General features: G+C 45.7%; 1 protein-coding gene across 1 annotated transcript in view; it reads left to right on the forward strand.

Annotated features, from left to right (window-relative positions):
• LOC137545257 (1,4-alpha-glucan-branching enzyme-like) overlaps positions 1 to 21395 on the forward strand; it is a 70102-nt gene that overhangs the window by 10739 nt on the left and 37968 nt on the right. The window contains exon 2 of the mRNA XM_068266376.1: positions 2817 to 2927. Within this exon, the coding sequence (XP_068122477.1) occupies positions 2817 to 2927 (111 nt within the window). The remainder of the gene's footprint in view (positions 1 to 2816; positions 2928 to 21395) is intronic.

A 21395-nucleotide genomic window follows, 5' to 3' on the forward strand; every position in this document is an offset into this window, starting at 1 on the left:
CAAAAGGATTCCCGACCAAGTATTGAGTGCATAACTGAACATAATTATTTGAAGGTTGACTTTTTTTGTTTTAAAAGCACTTTTCTTTTATTGGTCGGATGAAATATGCTAATTTTTTGAGATAGGAATTTTGGGTTTTCATGAGCTGTATGCCAAAATCATCAGTATTAGAACAATAAAAGGCCTGAACTACTTCAGTTGTGTGTATTTGAATCTAAAATATATGACAGTCTAATGTTTATCAGTACATTACAGAAAATAATGAACTCTGTCAGGAACCGGCCCGCGGCACGCCTGCGTATACGGTTCCCGACTGCGGGTTTGACCAGATTAAGCGGGGAACAGCCTTATTTAAGCTACAAACAAGGCTGGAACCCCTCAAACACTTCCCACTGCCACCACTAGCGTTGCTAGACACGTTCACTCAGCTATCGAGTGCTCAATACGCAATCTGCGTTTTCGTATTTGGGTCAGCTCTGCGCTTAGGCCAAATACGAGAGCGCCACGCACACACACACCGTTGCAATCTTACACTATAGTGACGCAAAACCACTAACAGTCGTTCCGAACGATACTGTTAGCTACTCGCACTGGCGTTTCGTACGTTGGGTCAGCTGCGCGCTTTAGGCCAACGTATGACAAACGCCCCCACACACAATGCAATTACAATTTCATATGATAGTGTTGCTCAAGCATACAATTAGGCACGGACTTATACACAGCTATACTGCAGTCTCTTCTAGGCTATGAGTGTTAGTTTAGTACAGCAGAAGTCAAGCTTATTAAATAATAATTTAATATTCCATAAAAGCATAGAACAATGCAGAACTTAATATATACAAAAGATTACGAAAAGACAAAGTAAAAATGTTACAAGATAAAAGTTACAAAAATAAGAGGTTACAAAGATAACACACAAAGCGATTTTGCTTACCAAAATAAACGGGGAAATAAACGTACCAGCGTATCGATCTGGCGTTGTTGCGGGGGGTACGCACTTCTGGTCAGGAACCAGGTTAGTTCTAGCCGTGTGAGCTACCTTCAAGAACTACAAGTTGTGGCTATCCTAGCTGCGGTTTTATACTATGAAATACGCCTGGAGGCTGCAACTTCCTTGGGGAGGGGAGGAACTAGTTTTTAATTAAATCTCAGACATAAATGGGATTTCCAGAGATCCACATACATAAAAAGATTTCCCTAGTCCAAGTTACAGGTGACAACCCCATTGTTGACAGTACTTCCTAGCTGATCAAAGATAAGGAGTTTGCACCTTCACCAATAATTCAATTTCCACAGGTAGAAAATGGTATCAAAAGGACTTCACCCCTTCAATAATTTCCAGTAGGCTGTCAAATACATTTCAAACATTCAGGTGTCAGCTTCCCCCTTTCCTCAAGACTCTAGCAGGCTTTCCTTGTATAATGGCACAATGGCTGACACCAGACTCAAAAGCCATGCCGACCAGCCTATTCTTCCTCAATTGGCAGCTAATTAGCAGTAGACACAGTTTCCCCTGCTGGACAATGGGGCAGAGGTAATGGACATCTACATACAGAATTACATTCGACTTCAGTTTACTCTGGCCAGGTGACCAATTACTCCCAAGCCCAATACACATCTGAGGTTTTACCCAGTACTAGACAGAAATATGTTCTGTTATTATCCTTAACAGCATCAGCACCCCAATATATCACCACAAACTCTATCACAGTATGTTAATTTTTTGAGAAGATCCTGTATATGTACACTCACACACTCGCACACCTTCCTCTTTACAAGTGATCTGCATGCTTGTGCAGGGTATGTGGCTAAAAGTATGAGGGCTTGAACCCACGAGCGGTTTTGTGAGCATTTCTGGAGCGATTCAAAACGCTAGCGTTCTGCAAAAACGCTCAGCTAATGTTAATGGATGGGGCAACTTCCACTGGAGCGTTTGCGATTCCTCAAATCGCAAACGCAGGACATGCAGCACTTTGGGAGCGTTAGCGCTTCAATGTAAAGTATATAAACGCTGGCTTAATCGCTCATTAAAACCTGCATGGAGCGATTTTGCTAGCGTTTTAACCTTACCACACACTGTAACAAAATTAAAATTAATTGAAAGGACCAATCAATAAAATGCTAATCGCTACACAATCGCTGGCAAATTTACACTTTGTAAAATCACTTCTTAAACCGCTCATGAAACCGCTGACAAACTGATCATACAAAACGCTAGCGCTTGCGATTAGCGATAGTGTTTTGCAGTGGGTTGCAGGCCTTAGAGACCCAGCATCAGCAGTACAGTCAGGCAACCTTCATTGTTTAAGTATACCAGCCTCCATGTCTCATGAATCTCATTGACTATCTGTAATGGATAAGGCTTTATGCATTTTGTGCTGTTCAACTGCATGTTTGTATTTCCTGTTTAGCTTTATGTAGCCTCTAATGCACTATGGAAGATAACAGCACTGTATATTATGGTAATGAATATACAGACCAGACCTCAGTATTCCCTCTGCCTAGTTCCCTCAGCACCGGGAACTACAAAGTTGGGTATCGTTTTTCAGTTGTCATTTTCTGATGGGTGCACATTTCTATGGGCTTCATGTAACAGAGGAGTACACCGAGTTTATTAGAACATGTGCTCCTCCCGTCACTGGATATATGCATGTCACAGGCGGTGATCTCTGACAGGCTGGGACAAGGCGAGCCTGGGTCACAGACATGGCACTGAGCTCTTCCTCTGCTTTGCCTCCCTCACTTGAGGATATTGCACTAAAATGGCAGTTTCTGACTGGAAATCGGAGTAAAAACAGGTCCCGCTTTTCTTGCAGTGACATGGGGGACAAGATGGCTGATGTGGAGGACATAGTGGTGCCGGAATTGCACAAGCTGCTTGAGCAGGACCCTTACCTCGTACCCTACAAGAAGGATTTCCAGAGAAGGTATGGTGACTCACGGTCTAGGATTCCCTCATTGCTTCTATGTTGTGGTTGTATGACGTTAGGAGGTCATGACATCGTGTCTGTGTGACATTTATCATGATATCTGCTCCCTGATTTAAATGGTTTTGTGGTCTACAGAGCTAAGACGCTGAACTTTATATTTATTACAATTGGAATGTTACAAGTACAAAGCAGTACATTTAGAATTGTTTTCAATACAGAGCTGTACTGTGCCTGCATGAGCTCTTGCCCTCTCCCTCCCTCCCTCTCCCATGCATGCGCTGTACAGAGCTGTACTGTGCCTACACGAGCTCTCGCCCTCTCTCTCCCTCCCTCCCTCTCCCATGCATGCGCTGTACAGAGCTGTACTGTGCCTGCACGAGCTCTCGCCCTCTCTCTCCCTCCCTCCCTCTCCCATGCATGCGCTGTACAGAGCTGTACTGTGCCTGCACGGGCTCTCGCCCTCTCTCTCCCTCCCTCTCCCATGCGCTGTACTGTGCCTGCACATGCTCTCGCCCTCTCTCTCCCTCCCTCTCCCATGCATGCGCTGTACAGAGCTGTACTGTGCCTGCACATGCTCTCGCCCTCTCTCTCCCTCCCTCTCCCATGCATGCGCTGTACAGAGCTGTACTGTGCCTGCACGAGCTCTCGCCCTTTCTTTCCCTCCCTTTCCCATGCATGCGCTGTACAGAGCTGTACTGTGCCTGCACGTGCTCTCGCCCTCTCTCTCCCTCCCTCTCCCATGCATGCGTTGTACAGAGCTGTACTGTGCCTACACGAGCTCTCGCCCTCTCTCTCCCTCCCTCCCTCTCCCATGCATGCGCTGTACAGAGCTGTACTGTGCCTGCACGAGCTCTCGCCCTCTCTCTCCCTCCCTCCCTCTCCCATGCATGCGTTGTACAGAGCTGTACTGTGCCTACACGAGCTCTCGCCCTCTCTCTCTCTCCCTTCCTCCCTCTCCCATGCATGCGCTGTACAGAGCTGTACTGTGCCTGCACGAGCTCTCGCCCTCTCTCTCCCTCCCTCCCTCTCCCATGCATGCGCTGTACAGAGCTGTACTGTGCCTGCACGAGCTCTCGCCCTCTCTCTCCCTCCCTCTCCCATGCATGCGCTGTACAGAGCTGTACTGTGCCTGCACGAGCTCTCGCCCTCTCTCTCCCTCCCTCTCCCATGCATGTGCTGTACAGAGCCGTCTGTCTTCGGAAGCATTCTGCTCCTGAAGACATTTTTGAAGCCTCCTCCGGTGGGTGATACAAACTGGGGAGCCAGCACTGCAACAAGAAGAATGGGAACACTCTATAGGACCCAGTACCTGTTTTTATTTTTTTACTGGTTCCTATTAACTTTAAAGAGACTCCGTAACAAAAATTGCATCCTGTTTTTTATCATCCTACAAGTTCCAAAAGCTATTCTAATGTGTTCTGGCTTACTGCAGCACTTTCTGCTATCACAGTCTCTGTAATAAATCAATGTATCTTTCCCCTGTCAGACTTGTCAGCCTGTGTCTGGAAGGCTGCCAAGTTCTTTAGTGTTGTGGTTCTGCTATGAACTCCCCCTTCCAGGCCCGTCTATGCACACTGCCTGTGTATTATTTAGATTAGGGCAGCTTCTCTCTTCTCTCTTATCTTTTACAAGCTGGATAAATCGTCCTCTGAGCTGGCTGGGCTTTCACTCAGGCCTGGTGCACACCAAAAACCGCTAGCAGATCCGCAAAATGCTAGCAGATTTTGAAACGCTTTTTCTTATTTTTCTGCAGCGTTTCAGCTAGCGTTTTGCGGTTTTGTGTGGCGGTTTTGGTATAGTAGATTTCATGTATTGTTACAGTAAAGCTGTTACTGAACAGCTACTGTAACAAAAAACGCCTGGCAAACCGCTCTGAAGTGCCGTTTTTCAGAGCGGTTTGCGGTTTTCCTATACTTAACATTGAGGCAGAAACGCATCCGCAATCCAAAATCTGCAGCAGCCCGGGAGTATGCGTTTCTGCAAAACGCCTCCCGCTCTGGTGTGCACCAGCCCATTGAAATACATTACCCTAGCGGATCCGCACCCGCAAGCAGATCGCAAACCGCAGCGGAAACGCTCCGGTGTGCACTAGGCCATACTGAGGAAATTCAGACAAGGGCAAAGCTGTTTGCAGGAAGAAAAGAGCAGCCTGAAACTTCAGTGCATGAGAGATGCAGGGGGAAAGAAACACACAAATGATCTCTTGAGATACAAAAGGAATGCTGTATACAGCCTGCTTGTGTATGGATGTATTTTCTATGTGTGGACATACTGTACATCAACCTACTTCCTGTTTTGGTGGCCATTTTGTTTGTTTATAAACAAACTTTTTAAAACTGTTTTTAACCACTTTTAATGCGGCGGGGAGCGGCGAAATTGTGACAGAGGGTAATAGGAGATGTCCCCTAACGCACTGGTATGTTTACTTTTGTGCGATTTTTAACAATACAGATTCTCTTTAAAGAGACCTTAGGGGACAAAACCTATAAAACAAACCTCTCCCTAAAGGAGGTTTGTAAATGGAGTGAGCCGTGTTGGGGAGTTGAGGTGACAGACATTACTTACTTTTGGGGGCATGCTCCCTAGCCCCTCGTCATTATGTCATCATGTCAGCTTTTGTATGTCCTGTTGCTTTTGGGGATAAGTCCTTAATAAATTCTTGAAGACATAGAAGCGGACCCCCTTCTTTTCTCCCTTCTTCATTATGCTGGCCTCCATCTTCTCGGAGCAGACCAACAGCTGCAACAATAAGTGTCCAGTGCTATTTATTTATTTCGCCTGCTTCCGGCTGCTGCAATACATGCCAAGAGATGTAGCTCTTCAATGAGAGTGCATCTCCCTGTGTGCGTTGTGGCAGCTAGGAGAACGTGCAGTTCTCCCAGGAGAGAGAGGATGGCAGAGCGCATAAAGACCTGAGAGTTTACTAGGGAGCAGCCTCTCAAAGGTATGTAATGTCTGCCACCTTCCCCACTCGCCTCCCCCCCATATTTACCTGCATAGCTGTCTTACCTACAGTGGGCATTACAATTACCAATTCAGAACCTCTTTTAGACTAGTCCATCTCCTCATGGGGGAATCTAGCTGCCAGAATAGTGCCTGCATGAGTACACAGGCTGGCTGGTATGTTTTATATAGGTCTTTTTCAAGGAGTGCTTTTGAACCCTGTTGGCAAGATGTTAAAGCTATCAGATAATACCCACTGTAAATGATGGCTACATAGGACATAACAAGTAAAAGTGGTCTATTTACTCTGGGACAGATGTATGTATGTATGTGTACTTCTTATATTACATTTTCCAGTTTTTCACCTTAGTAGGGCCTCCTTTAAACTTATCATGTTTATCCATGAGTTCTGCTGCACATATCATAGTTTCCTTGTCAATCAAGGTTCCACTTTTTTATGTTTGTCTGTTGGCATTGTTTATTATATATATTTTTTTTTTTTTAATTTACAAATATGCAACACATCATTGGCAAACTCATATACAAAGTATATAAAAACATATAAACAACAGGCATGGATGAATGAGTCCATAACAAGGGCAAATTCAAAGGTCAGAGTAGTGCATTACTAAAGGGTCAAGTAAGTCAAGCAGTAAACATGAGATGACAAGTTCAAGAACTCGACCCAAGAACTATAAGATACAATAACGCAAATCTAATAGCAATACATTCTAAGCAGGGCTGTGGAGTGGGCACCAAAATCCTCAGTTTAGGATTCCTCTGATTCTAATTTGCATATTAAAATCTTGTTGTTTGAAAGTATGTAACATAAAAGGCATCTCATCACTGCCAACACTTAGGAATTTTAAAGGACAACTGAAGCAAGAGGTATGTGGAGGCTGCCATATTTATTACCTTTTAAACAATACCAGTTACCTGGCTATCCTGCTGATCCTCTGCCTCTAATACTTTTAGCCATAGACCCTGAACAAGCATGCAGCAGATCTGGTGTTCCTGACATTTATTATCACATCTGACAAGATTAGATGGTTGCTTGTTTCTGGTGTAATTCAGACACTACTGCAGCCAAATAGATCAGCAGGGCCGCCAGGCAACTGGTCTTGTTAAAAAGACAATAAATATGGCACCCTCCATATTCTTATCACCTGAGTTGTCCTTTAAAACTTTATTAAGATGGCATCTGCTTTTGGGAACAGAAAGCTTCCGGCCAGGAAACTGACATTTTACCCTGTCAGCCATCCTGGCCTGTCATTGTCAACATGAATGCCTCAGTACAGTGTTCTCCCCAGAAATTTGTTTCAGCCGGGTGGCATGAAAAAGTAGCTGGGTGGCATGAAAAAATTGCCGGGTAGGCCGTGATGAGGGTGCTTCTGTGCACAACTCTGCTTACAGCATAGGAGGAGGTGAGGTGATAACAGCCGGGTGCTAACCAAATCTAGTCGGGTGGAGCACCCAGCTAAAAGAACCTGGGGAGAACACTGCAGTATGATGTCTGTATAATAATATTGACCGGAGCCCCATAATACCTGGGTTCCAGCGTGTAGCCCTGTCATCTTGCAGAAAAAAAGGCCTCTACCTTTTCCATATCTGAAATAGAAAAGGCCTGGGCCATTTTCTGCAAGGGGGTAGATCTATGCACTGGAACCCAGCTGATATGGGGGTTCCAGTGAATCTTGATCTACAGGTGTGAAAAGATTAATTCTTTCTGGGCCTTGGAGTCATCTACCACTTGTAGATAAGTTTCAACATAACTGATGCGTTTAGAGTGGTTTTGTGGTGGATTTCCAGCATCTTAGGAGTAAGAGGGGCCTGTGAATCAAACTCCCATACTGTATAGAATTTCTGTTGGGAAGAAAGCTTAAAATTATGAAGTTATACCATTTTGAAATACCTTTAGGCATATTCTTATTGTCGGGGGATGGGAATAACAAGGACCAAGCTGGGGTTAGAGGGCAAAAACCAGTGAAAAAAAATATTTAGTAAACCTGGTACTTCCAAGTTCCAGGAACGTCTTGTGGATGTTCTCCCCCAAAGATTATGTCCTCTTGTGCCATCCATATGCTCCCTTATGTCCTCCAGTGTGTCCCCTTCTGTCCCTCAGCCTGTCCCCCACATGTTCCCCATTGTGTCACTATCTGTCCCCAGTGTGTCTCCTTCTGGCCCTCTGCTCAAACACCCCCCCCCTCCCCCACACCATTTATGCTTCCCTGCCTCCAATTCTCCTGCTCCTCCGTGTATTCTCTTCTGCCCCCTCCCTGTGTCTCCCACTCCACCACATATGTCTCTCTGCCCCCCCCCCCCCCACCCCACCCCTGTGTTTTCCATACCCCCATGTATTATGCAGGAGAACAGAGGCGCCAAAAGGATAAAAGGAAGCTAAATGAGCTTAAAAACCAAATTCTTGGTAAATAGAGGAGGTAGTGGTGGACTTACCTCCTCCAAGTAGACACACAACGACTGTGGTAAACACAGTCAATATATTTTATTTATGAACTCCAAATATGCAAAGCGTTTCACAGGTTTGATCCCGCTTCATCAGGCAATAACAACGGAGCAATAGCATATGTGGTCAGTAGAAGAGCCAGGCTGTGTTTACCACAGTCGTTGTGTGTCTACTTGGAGGAGGTAAGTCCACCACTACCTCCTCTATTTACCAAGAATTTGGTTTTTAAGCTCATTTAGCTTCCTTTTATCCTTTTGGCGCCTCTGTTCTCCTGCATAATATTGAGTCCACCCTGGGTGGAAGGTTGAACCCCCTTTTTCTCATCTACAGAGAGCGACTTCTTATTCCTGAGTGGGGTCAGGAAAATCTCCCCACCTGCCTTTACAGTGGTTGCCTAATGGTAACCCTGGTTTGTGAGTATTAATATTTACTCTATCTAGTAACCATTTACCAGTACATATTACACTATTGGGGCTCTTGGTGTTCCTTGTTTTTTATACCCCCATGTATGTTCCTCTGCCTCCTCTATATAAATAGCAGAAGCACCAGCACCGCCTCACCTCACCCCACAGCTCCCGTGGCCACAGCAGACCTCTCCTGCCCTCCACAACTACTCTAGTGTGGTCTTTGCAGAAGCAGAGGTGGGGGAGCATACACAGGAGGGAGGAAGGGGACAATGCAGGAAGTCCCCGACGTCGCAGCAGTTCCTATCGACGGCCTTCGCAAATCGGGGACTGGACTGATCTTGCTTTGCATGGCATGATTGCTAGCTTTTGTACATGGATACCTACTGCTGATGTTCAGTTGTGGAATTTACTTCAGCCCAGAGCCTCTGTTGCCAACTACCTGCTGGATCTTGCAAGCCTTAAGACTCATGTTTGGCTCTTATACTTAACTGTGCGGTTTATTCCCAAGAAGCTTTATATGCAGTCACCAATTTATTGTGCTTCAACAATCTATGCATACATGATCAAATCTGTCAAGGCCTTTCTGTCAATCTACTGATTTGACCAAATTGTATGTGTGTGGTGTGTGTGTTGGTTGGGGGTTTATGGGAGGATGCCTATAGATGAGGGAGGGATCAGCAACTTTTTAATGGTGTTTTTTATATTCAATAAAATGTGAATATAATCTTTATGCTAATTAAGCCTTGTCTGTATTCATTGGTGCGCATACCCCTTATTCTTTACCATTCTCATTGTTTATTGTTCGTAAATCAGGGCTCCCTGCGTTCAGCACATAAGAAGAAATAACTTTTTCTCCATCCATTTTTGGGGGAGAAAAACGGTGTCTTGTATGCTGCAAAATTGAATTCCAAAACTTCACAGGTTTGCTTGGTCTAACAATGGCTGTTGTAACATTTATGCCTAGAAAGCCACTTTAACAGACAGACGTCCATCGTGACCTTAACGTCTGTCTCTTGCCCTTTAGCTGGTGGAAGTAAAGTGAAAACACTATATTCAGATCCAGAGCATGTTTTCAGAGCGGGTTCCATTCCTTTCCACCCATTACTTTTCACAGTAGGCTCTTTCAAGAAAAATATGACTGCCTCACTATTGTCATCTCAGTTCTTTTATTTTTCTACTCTATATGCAAAGAACTTGCTGTTATGTCCTGGCGTGATCCGCCAATGTATACATTGCCGTGTGTCTAATTCCCCAGAAGCAATGTCAAACTTTATAAGGAACTATAGGCAAACACGCCGCGTGGAAAGTGTGCTCAGATTATCAAAACCCCATTTTTATCATTTTGGCAGCTTTCGCTTTATTCCAGGAAAAGCGGAAGGCATTTCATATACTTTAGCTTCAATGTCAAAATTCTTATTATCATGTCAAACTCTTAAACTTTTTCCTAAAGTAAATTTTAAAGAAATTAATACAGATTTTTTTCACACGCGGAATAGATTTTTTTTATTCTTTACAGATCTATTGTTAATCAAGAAAATGTGAATATTACAGATACATTTTTTTTTTCTTTTTTATTAGAGCCTCACCTGCTGCGTTTAACAAGTGCTGTAAAAAATTAAAAGCGGAACAGGAAAAGAGTGCAGGAGCCCTTGCAAAAATAAGGGCGCCACCATCGGGCGAGATTTGTGGGAAACAGGCAAATTTGGAGTGCCCAGAGGCACCTGATAAAATTGCACGTGCCAAGGCTTCCTGCAGGGGGGAGGGGCACACATTGGTGTTAGGCACCACGTAGGGTGGGGGCACTAAGGGTATGGCAGCTGTAGAGGGAGTTAGGCATCGGCAGAGGGAGGGTTAAGGGCCCATTCAAACTTGAAAGCCGCAAAACGGTAGCGCTTAGCGTAATCGTTTTGCGGGGTTGATTTTAATGCTATAAGCGCCTTAAAATCACTGTACACTTGTGATTCCCGCTTTAACCACTTCAGGACCACAGTCTTTCTACCCCTTAAGGACCAGGCACTTTTTTTCCATTCAGACCACTGCAGCTTTCACGGTTTATTGCTCGGTCATACAACCTACCACCTAAATGAATTTTACCTCCTTTTCTTGTCACTAATAAAGCTTTCTTTTGATGCTATTTGATTGCTCCTGCGATTTTTACTTTTTATTATATTCATCAAAAAAGACATGAATTTTGGCAAAAAAATGATTTTTTTAACTTTCTGTGTTGACATTTTTCAAATAAAGTAAAATTTCTGTATACATGCAGCGCGAAAAATGTGGACAAACATGTTTTTGATTAAAAAAAAACCCATTCAGTGTATATTTATTGGTTTGGGTAAAAGTTATAGCGTTTACAAACTATGGTGCCAAAAGTGAATTTTCCCATTTTCAAGCATCTCTGACTTTTCTGCGTACCTGTCAGGTTTCATGAGGGGCTAAAATTCCAGGATAGTACAAATACCCCCCAAATGACCCCATTTTGGAAAGAAGACATCCCAAAGTATTCAGTGAGAGGCATGGTGAGTTCATAGAAGATATTATTTTTTGTCACAAGTTAGCGGAAAATGACACTTTCTGACAAAAAAAAAGAAAAAAAAAAGTTTCCATTTCTTCTTACTTGCAACAAAAAAAAAAATGAAATCTGCCACGGACTCACTATGCTCCTCTCTGAATACCTTGAAGTGTCTACTTTCCAAAATGGGGTCATTTGTGGGGTGTGTTCACTGTCCTGGCATTTTGGGGGGTGCCTAATTGTAAGCACCCCTGTAAAGCCTAAAGATGCTCATTGGACTTTTGGCCCCTTAGCGCAGTTAGGCTGCAAAAAAGTGCCACACATGTGGTATTGCCGTACTCAGGAGAAGTAGTATAATGTGTTTTGGGGTGTATTTTTACACATACCCATGCTGGGTGGGAGAAATATCTCCATAAATGACAATTGTTTTATTTTTTTTACACACAATTGTCTATTGATAGAGATATTTCTGCCACTCAGCATGGGTATGTGGAAAAATACACCCCAAAACACATTATACTACTTCTCCTGAGTACGGCGATACCACATGTGTGGCACTTTTTTGCACCCTAACTGCGCTAAGGGGCCCAAAGTTCAATGAGTACCTTTAGGATTTCACAGGTCATTTTGAGAAATTTCGTTTCAAGACTACTCCTCACGGTTTAGGGCCCCTAAAATGCCAGGACAGTATAGGAACCCCACAAATGACCCCATTTTAGAAAGAAGACACCCCAAGGTATTCCGTTAGGAGGATGGTGAGTTCATAGAAGATTTTTTTTTTTTTGTCACAAGTTAGCGGAAATTGATTTTAATTGTTTTTTTTCACAAAGTGTCATTTTCCACTAACTTATGACAAAAAATAAAATCTTCTATGAACTCACCATACTCCTAACGGAATACCTTGGGGTGTCTTCTTTCTAAAATGGGGTCATTTGTGGGGTTCCTATACTGCCCTGGCATTTTAGGGGCCCTAAACCGTGAGGAGTAGTCTTGAAACCAAATGTCGCAAAATGACCTGTGAAATCCTAAAGGTACTCATTGGACTTTGGGCCTCTTAGCGCACTTAGGGTGCAAAAAAGTGCCACACATGTGGTACCGCCGTACTCAGGAGAAGTAGTATAATGTGTTTTGGGGTGTATTTTTACACATACCCATGCTGGGTGGGAGAAATATCTCTGTAAATGACAATTGTTTGATTTTTTTTTACACACAATTGTCCTTTTACAGAGAGATTTCTCCCACCCAGCATGGGTATGTGTAAAAATACACCCCAAAACACAATATACTACTTCTTCTGAGTACGGCGATACCACATGTGTGACACTTTTTTGCAACCTAGGTGCGCTAAGGGGCCTAACTTCCTATTCACAGGTCATTTTGAGGCCTTTGGATTCTAGACTACTGCTCATGGTTTAGGGCCCCTTAACCACCTGAGCGGTCTGGACGAGCTCAGCTCGTCCAACACCGCCGGAGGCTGCCGCTCAGGCCCTGCTGGGCCGATTTTCATCAAATAAAAAGCAGCACACGCAGCCGGCACTTTGCCAGCCGCGTGTGCTGCCTGATCGCCGCCGCTCTGCGGCGATCCGCCGCGAGCAGCGGCGAAAGAGGGTCCCCCCAGCCGCCTGAGCCCAGCGTAGCCGGAACAAAAAGTTCCGGCCAGCGCTAAGGGCTGGATCGGAGGCGGCTGACATCAGGACGTCGGCTGACGTCACTCCGCTCGTCGCTATGGCGACGATATAAGCAAAACAAGGAAGGCCGCTCATTGCGGCCTTCCTTGTTTATTCTGGGCGCCGGAGGCGATCGGAAGATCGCCTCCGGAGCGCCCTCTAGTGGGCTTTCATGCAGCCAACTTTCAGTTGGCTGCATGAAATAGTTTTTTTTTTATTTAAAAAAAACCCTCCCGCAGCCACCCTGGCGATTTAATCAGAACGCCAGGGTGGTTAAATGCCAGGGCAGTATAGGAACCCCACAAGTGACCCCATTTTAGAAAGAAGACACCCCAAGGTATTCTGTTAGGAGTATGGTGAGTTCATAGAAGATTTTTTTTTTGTCACAAGTTAGCGGAAAATGACACTTTGTGAAAAAAAAAACAATACATATCAATTTCCGCTAACTTGTGACAAAAAATAAAATCTTCTATGAACTCATCATACACCTAACAGAATACCTTGGGGTGTCTTCTTTCTAAAATGGGGTCACTTGTGGGGTTCCTATACTGCCCTGGCATTTTACGGGCCCAAAACTGTGAGTAGTCTGGAAACCAAATTTCTCAAAATGACTGATCAGGGGTATAAGCATCTGCAAATTTTGATGACAGGTGGTCTATGAGGGGGCAAATTTTGTGGAACCGGTCATAAGCAGGGTGGCCTCTTAGATGACAGGATGTTTTGGGCCTGATCTGATGGATAGGAGTGCTAGGGGGTGACAGGAGGTGATTGATGGGTGTCTCAGGGGGCGGTTAGAGGGGAAAATAGATGCAATCAATGCACTGGGGAGGTGATCGGAAGGGGGTCTGAGGGGGACCTGAGGGTTTGGCCGAGTGATCAGGAGCCCACACGGGGCAAATTAGGGCCTGATCTGATGGGTAGGTGTGCTAGGGGGTGACAGGAGGTGATTGATGGGTGTCTCAAGGTGTGATTAGAGGGGGGAAATAGATGCAAGCAATGCACTAGCGAGGTGATCAGGGCTGGGGTCTGAGGACGTTCTGAGGTGTGGGCGGGTGATTGGGTGCCCGCAAGGGGCAGATTAGGGTCTAATCTGATGGGTAACCGTGACAGGTGGTGATAGGGGGTGATTGATGGGTAGTTAGTGGGTGTTTAGAGGAGAGAAGAGATGTAAACAATGGATTTGGGAGGTGATCTGATGTCGGATCTGCGGGCGATCTATTGGTGTGGGTGGGTGATCAGATTGCCCGCAAGGGGCAGGTTAGGGGCTGATTGATGGGTGGCAGTGACAGGGGGTGATTGATGGGTGGCAGTGACAGGGGGTGATTGATGGGTGGCAGTGACAGGGGGTGATTGATAGGTGATTGACAGGTGATCAGTGGGTTATTACAGGGAATAACAGATGTAAATATTGCACTGGCGAATTGATAAAGGGGGGTCTGAGGGCAATCTGAGCGTGTGGGCGGGTGATTGGGTGCCCGCAAGGGGTAGATTAGGATCTAATCTGATGGGTAACAGTGACAGGTGGTGATTGATAGGTGATTGATGGGTAATTAGTGGGTGTTTAGAGGAGAGAATAGATGTAAACACTGCACTTGGGAGGTGATCTGATGTCAGATCTGCGGGCGATCTATTGGTGTGGGTGGGTGATCAGATTGCCCGCAAGGGGCAGGTTAGGGGCTGATTGATGGGTGGCAGTGACAGGGGGTGATTGATGGGTGGCAGTGACAGGGGGTGATTGATAGGTGATTGACAGGTGATCAGTGGGTTATTACAGGGAATAACAGATGTAAATATTGCACTGGCGAATTGATAAAGGGGGGTCTGAGGGCAATCTGAACGTGTGGGCGGGTGATTGGGTGCCCGCAAGGGGTAGATTAGGGTCTAATCTGATGGGTAACAGTGACAGGTGGTGATAGGGGGTGATTGATAGGTGATTGATGGGTAATTAGTGGGTGTTTAGAGGAGAGAATAGATGTAAACAATGGATTTGGGAGGTGATCTGATGTCGGATCTGCGGGCGATCTATTGGTGTGGGTGGGTGATCAGATTGCCCGCAAGGGGCAGGTTAGGGGCTGATTGATGGGTAGCAGAGACAGGGGGTGATTGACGGGTGATTGACGGGTGATTGACAGGTGATCAGGGGGGATAGATGCATACAGTACACGGGGGGAGGGGTCTGGGGGGGGGGGTCTGGGGAGAATCTGAGGGGTGGGGGGGTGATCAGGAGGGGGCAGTGGGCAGGGGGGGGATAAAAAAAAAATAGTGTTGACAGATAGTGACAGGGAGTGATTGATGGGTGATTAGGGGGGTGACTGGGTGCAAACAGTGGTCTGGGGGGTGGGCAGGGGGGGGTCTGAGGGGTGCTGTGGGCGATCAGGGGGCAGGGGGAGGGAAATCAGTGTGCTTGGGTGCAGACTAGGGTGGCTGCAGCCTGCCCTGGTGGTCCCTCAGACACTGGGACCACCAGGGCAGGAGGCAGCCAGTATAATAGGCTTTGTATACATTACAAAGCCTATTATACAATGTAAGTGCGGCGATCCGGGTGCTAGTAACCCGCCGGCGCTTCCGAACGGCCGCCGGGTTACTACGAGCGGTGGGCGGAGCCAGTCCCCGGCGGCTGATCGCGTCACGAATGACGCGATCGCCGCATAACCACTCCCGAAGCCGCCCCCGCCGATGGGCGTATTGCGGTCGTTTGGGCCCGGACTTTGCCGCCGCCCATCGGCTGGGGGCGGTCCTTAAGTGGTTAAGCACTGTATCATGAGCGCTTCAGAAACGTGAGAAAATGCTGCAGGCAACACATTTTGCAATTGCCTCTTAATGTGAAACGCCCACGATTGGCAGTAATTGCAGCAGTGAGATCACTGCCTCATAGTTACAATTGCACTAGCGCCTTAAAAAGTCAGCAATGAGATTACCTGTCAGCTGGCGCAAGCCCACAAGGTCCGTGCTGTCCCTTCTTCCAGCTTCCTCCTGTTCACTTCCTGTCCCATCCCGTGACAAGCGGAAGTTCAAATGGGTGAGGGTGCTCTACTGTTTGAAATTCGCCTTCTCACAGGAGGGTGCAGGAAGTGAAGAGGAGACAGAGGAGGATGCCAGAAAAAGGGACAGCACGGACCTTGGGAACTCGCGCCAGACAGGTGAGATTATTGCTGCATCGGTTGTCGCCGAATCGAACGCTGCTAACAATGAGATCAAGCAAAATTTTCTGACTAGACAGATCAACTGAATCGTCTGATTTCGGATGGAAATCGATCGATTGGTCAACATTTCTGATAACTATATCACAGCAGATTTGATCACAGTGATCTAATTTACTGTATATTAATGGGAAATCGACAGTGTATGGATACCTTTTTAGACAGGTTATCTCTAAATACACACAAGGTGGGTTTCTCTGTTTTCCTTCTGTCCTGTGGAAGAGGTTAGGTCCTCTTTAACTGCCTTATTTGCATACGTAAGAGCACGGTTTTGTTCACCTTTGTAATAAAAATGACCTCTATCTTTTCTCTGTAGGACTTGTACTGTATGTATACATGTTTAGGTCATCATGTCACTTGTCAGTTCAGGTCCATATTAAGCCCACCTCTCACAAATGGGAGATCTGCATCTTCAACTAACAGACTGTTTTTGTTGTTAATTTATAATGTCAGCACTATGCAGAGAACGGGATTAGTTCAAAGTGAATGTTTCTGCTCTACTCTACAGTCACATCTGTTGTGAAAGCAGAAATAGTTAGCTATCAGACAAAAGCTGTATCTGCTCAGTTTTTTTTTTGCCTGTACAAAAGCCTGTGAAATCTGTCCTGACTTATTTAAAGCTAGGTAGAAACGCTCTGTTGGCCAAAACAACTGGAAGGCATTTGTAACTGTAAAGATCTACCAGTGAAACACTTGAGGCCGGTTTCACACTGCATCACGCCCGCTGCACAGCATCGCACCGCCAGAAACAAGCTTTCAGGGAACACCGTGTTAGTATGCGGGGTTCCCTGTCTGGCCACCAGCCAAGCAGGAAGTGACGCGTGCTTGCTGTCTCTTCCTGCTTCGGGGATGCGGAAGTGCATGGAAGCGTATTGTTATAAAATACGCTTCTTTGCATGTGCACCGCAACACAAAAATTTTTCAATTCCCTGCGTCGCCATAGAGTAACATGGCTTCCGGTCCAACGCAGAGGGACACAAGTACGCGCATTAACATAGTTTTGTCCTAGCGTCGGGGATGCGGTGAAAACATATTTTCCGTCGCATCACACCATGGAAGTATGAAAGTCTCCATAGACTTTCATTGCCCCGTGGTAGGATGCGGTAAAATCACTGCACCGCCCCGGTGTGAAAGGGCCCTGACTGTTTATCGAGTGGCTGCCTGCCATTGGGGTATCTGAAACTGGTGTTGCAACAAGCAGACCTGATAGAGCTGGAATTGGATAAATGTAAGCTGGAAACGTTTAGTCTGACATGGTTTATCGGGTGCACGCGGTAACTGCATGGGATATCACAACAAACACCCCAAATGTAAATGCCCCCTCCTGTGCCCATGCATTGTACATCCCGCGTCCATGCATTATAAATCTTACCTGTCCAGCTACTGCGACCACCAGTCTCCTCCGCTGTCTTTCCCAAGTGCCGTCAGGTGCATGCCTGACGTTATGTGCCATTTGGTATACATGCCACCTCTTCTGCTCAGGGGAGACTGGGAATTGGTGCAGTTGGATAGGTGAGATTGCAGTTGGGGGAGAGGGTGGACTTTAACATTGGTGGGGGGGGGGGGGGGGAGCAAGGCAGGCTGAATCGGTGGCATCACAAGGCCGATTCCTGAGAGATTTTATGCAGGGCACCTTGTCAGTTATAATGGCTACATGAAAAAGCTGCAAATGATATGAAGGCACATGTCATGGGCAGCAGATATAATCGGTCACTTGTTAAGGACTTTAATGGCAGCAAATGAGAGGATGAAAGGGGCTGAACGTGGGAACTGAAAGATCGTTAATCTACTAAACTGCTTTTGTTGCAACAAATGATCTCCTGTTTCAGCCAAATCACATTTTTTAGTACTTGCGCTGAGTAGAACCTTTCAGTTTCGTATCTCACTCCTATAAGCCCCCAAAAATGTGGCAACTGTGAATGGAGCAGCAGTTGAGGATAACTGTACATCCAACTTCCTGTTCGGTGAAGAGAAATCTTCCCGAGTGTATAGCCATAAAGGCCTCAGAGTTTGAACCCTTTCCTTCTTCATCCACAGCCTAAAACATGACGTTTTGCCTTGACTTTCACTCTACTTTTCCCTTTTTCGTATTTGACTTGAGTGCGTTGGTAATAGTTGTCTGTTAATGTAATTCTAGCAAACAATTCTCAGCGAAGTGATGCAATGCATTCAGATTATGTGTCAACATCCCAAGCCCGGGAGGTTAATGACTAAACAGCATTGGGAAAGACAAGTCTGAAAGTGGTATTTGTTCATGGTAATGTAATATTTTTTTGTTTAGTGTACTTGCAAAACTACTTTTTCAACATCTGATTGCCAAAATGACAGGACAGCAAATAAATGGTCGTTGGCTTCAGGTTATGTATATTGTACTTTTGATAGAGTTTCTGGTTAAGGGCCACCTGTAGTTAGAGAGGCAAGGAGGCTGCAATATGAATCCCCTTTCAAAATTACTATGTGATTAGCTGCTGTGACGAACCTGCAATGAGGATTTAGACAGCTGTTCTGTCTCATTGGACTGCATGATTGTTGCAGGTTGGACTTTGACAGTAGTGGCGATCGTAAGTTAGGGATAGTTTAAGGTAGGGCGTCAAACTCTAATACAAAGATGGCTGAAATTGAACACTGGGGCCAAGTCCCAGGCCAACCTCAATGTCTAGTGGCCACCTCCCTCTCTTATAAAGTTCCCTGGTGTCTAATGCCCCTCCTCCCTCCGCTATTCAGTTCTCTAGTGTTCCTACTTGCCTCCCCTATACAGTTCCCTGGTGTCTAGTGGCCCCCTCCCCTATACAGTTCCCTGGTGTCTGGCGCCCCCCTCCTTCCTGTATACAGTTTCTTGGTGTCTGGTGGCCTTTTCTCTCCCTATACAGTTCCTTGATGTCTATTGAACCCCCTTTTCCCCCTACACAGTCCCCTGGTGTCTAGCTGCCCTCCTCCCTCCCTATACAGTTTCCTGGTGGCTTCCTCCCTCCCCATACAGTTCCCTGGTGTCTAGGGCTTCCCTGGTGATCTACGGCCGTTCCCCTATTATAGTTTCCTTGGTGGCCTAGAGTAGGCTAAAGAAAAGGCAAACGTTGGGAGACCACTTGGGGGGCTAAATTTGTCCACTCAGTTTGACATGTATGGTTTCAAGTTTGGCTTTAGCAAGGCACTTAGGCAGGGACTCACACTTGGCCATTTTCGTGCGTGTTTTATGCACAGAAACTGATTTAAACTGAGAACTTTTCTTAACCAGTGGGCATATCCGCGTGCATACCTGTATTTTCTTTTTGGGTGTTTAGGAGGCCTCACATAGCAATAGTATAAGCTGATAGAAAGATACTGCACATGTCTGCGTGACAGAAAATGCGCAGCTGGGTAAACACTAGGGTAAAGGGCCATCTTTATGCATAGGCAAAGCAGGCAGATGCCTGGGGTGACACTTAGGAGGGGGGGGGGGGGGGCGCCACAGAGCTGTTGACTCTGTGTTTTATTGAATGCTCACACACAATAGGCTTGTTCCATTAATAAAAGTATACATGTTAATTTTAACACCCCTTTTTTAAGGCTTGTGATTCTCCAAACGCAAGGACAGTGAAGGTACAATTGGTATCAGGGCTGCCTTCAGGGCATCACAGGTGGGACTGCAGTATGGTGTTGAGTAAGCCTGGGGCTCGGCAAGCAATGCCAAAAACAGGGGCCACAGCTGCTAGTCTGTCACAGAATGTACAGACTTTCAGTGAGTGTGGCTGTATTTGCCTCGGCCGGCCAATTTTTGATTTTTGCCATGCTTGTGCTTTGCCATTCTTATTTCAGTAAATGAGAAGCACATCACAATCGCTGAGAAAATGTTGCATGCAGCGCACTCACGATTTTCGCAAATTGCAAGCGCTGCTCAAGCACTGTATTGAGAATAATCTTATAGAGTTATATGTGTCATAGTGCTTTGCTGATCTCCTGCAATAACCTTAAGAATAGAGGGTTCACCTTAAATATAGGGGATTGAGGGGCCCCAGTAGATTTTTCCAGTATGGGGTCCAGAAATGTCTGATGGCAGCCCTGATTGTATTCCTGGGAATGCGTTCATACTGAATGCGTTTGTGATTTTTTAAAAAGTCAAGCCTAGCTCTGCTGCATTTTTCCTGCATTTCAACTAGGGCCAACATAGTGAACATTTCAAAATGTGTTTGCAATTGCGATTGTATTTTGCGGTTAGAGCACCAAAATACTCCAAAACAGCCCCTGTAGGGCAGGGTACCTGTAGTCTGAGTTGGAGGTTTCATAAACTGAGGAGTCTGAGTTGGAGTCAGATGATCTTTGAAATGACTCCACAGCCTGCTCTAGGGTAGTACAATAAGACACTGCACTGGGGTATTTCCTGTATTGTCAGTGCCTTTCAGTTCCTTAGGTAGAGCCGACAGGCTCTAAACACGCTACTTGTCAGCAGCCCATGTGAAAGAGCTGTGTGTGCAGTAAGAAAAGCCCAGTGTTGAAGGGGGGGTCGGAGAAAGAAAGCAATGGCAAGTGAGTTGGGGATTTCCCATCCGACTGACAGCTGCTGATAATGAGAGAGGGGCTGACAGATCCTGTGCAATGGCATCTCCAGCTAACTTTAAATACAAATTGATGCTCTTCCTGTTACATAACTGTTATTGGGAAGATTAAAATAGCATCATTTCTGCCATACTGTCCCTTTAAGCTATTCACATCTTTGTAACTGTGTCAATTAGACAGTTTATTAAAGAGTTCGGAAACTATATTAGACAGTCGATCAGACACTTTGGCTGAAGTAAGTGAATTACTTATAAACACCTAGAAGTGTCTTACACTTACAGGGACTGTAGCAGTCTCTGTGCAGGAATGATGCAGCATCTATAACAGAAAAACACTCACAAGGTGAATCCTAATTTGGATTAATCAGATGATTTTCAATAACCACCCACAAAATAAAACCCACACACATAAAGCAGAAATAAAGTATAATCTCCTTATAGTAAACTCTGATATAGCAAACATTCTGGTATAGTAAACTAATGTCCAGGTCCTCGCCAAGCACCATTAAAAGTACCGTGTATACACTTGTATAAGCCTAATTTTTCAGCGTAAGAAATGTGCTGAAGAGTTACCCCCTCGGCTTATGTAGAAGTCAGTGGAGCAGAACAGATGGTGGAGCAGGTTTTGTTACTGGCATAGGAGTGTAAGGATCGCGCACTGGTGATCCTGCTCTTGCCAACTGGCTCACTGCTGTGTCTATTCCCCACCATCCCCTGCTACATGGTGTGCAGAGTGCGCT

Source organism: Hyperolius riggenbachi, chromosome 2 (genome assembly GCF_040937935.1).
Source record: "Hyperolius riggenbachi isolate aHypRig1 chromosome 2, aHypRig1.pri, whole genome shotgun sequence".
NCBI classification, from domain to species: Eukaryota; Metazoa; Chordata; class Amphibia; order Anura; family Hyperoliidae; genus Hyperolius; species Hyperolius riggenbachi.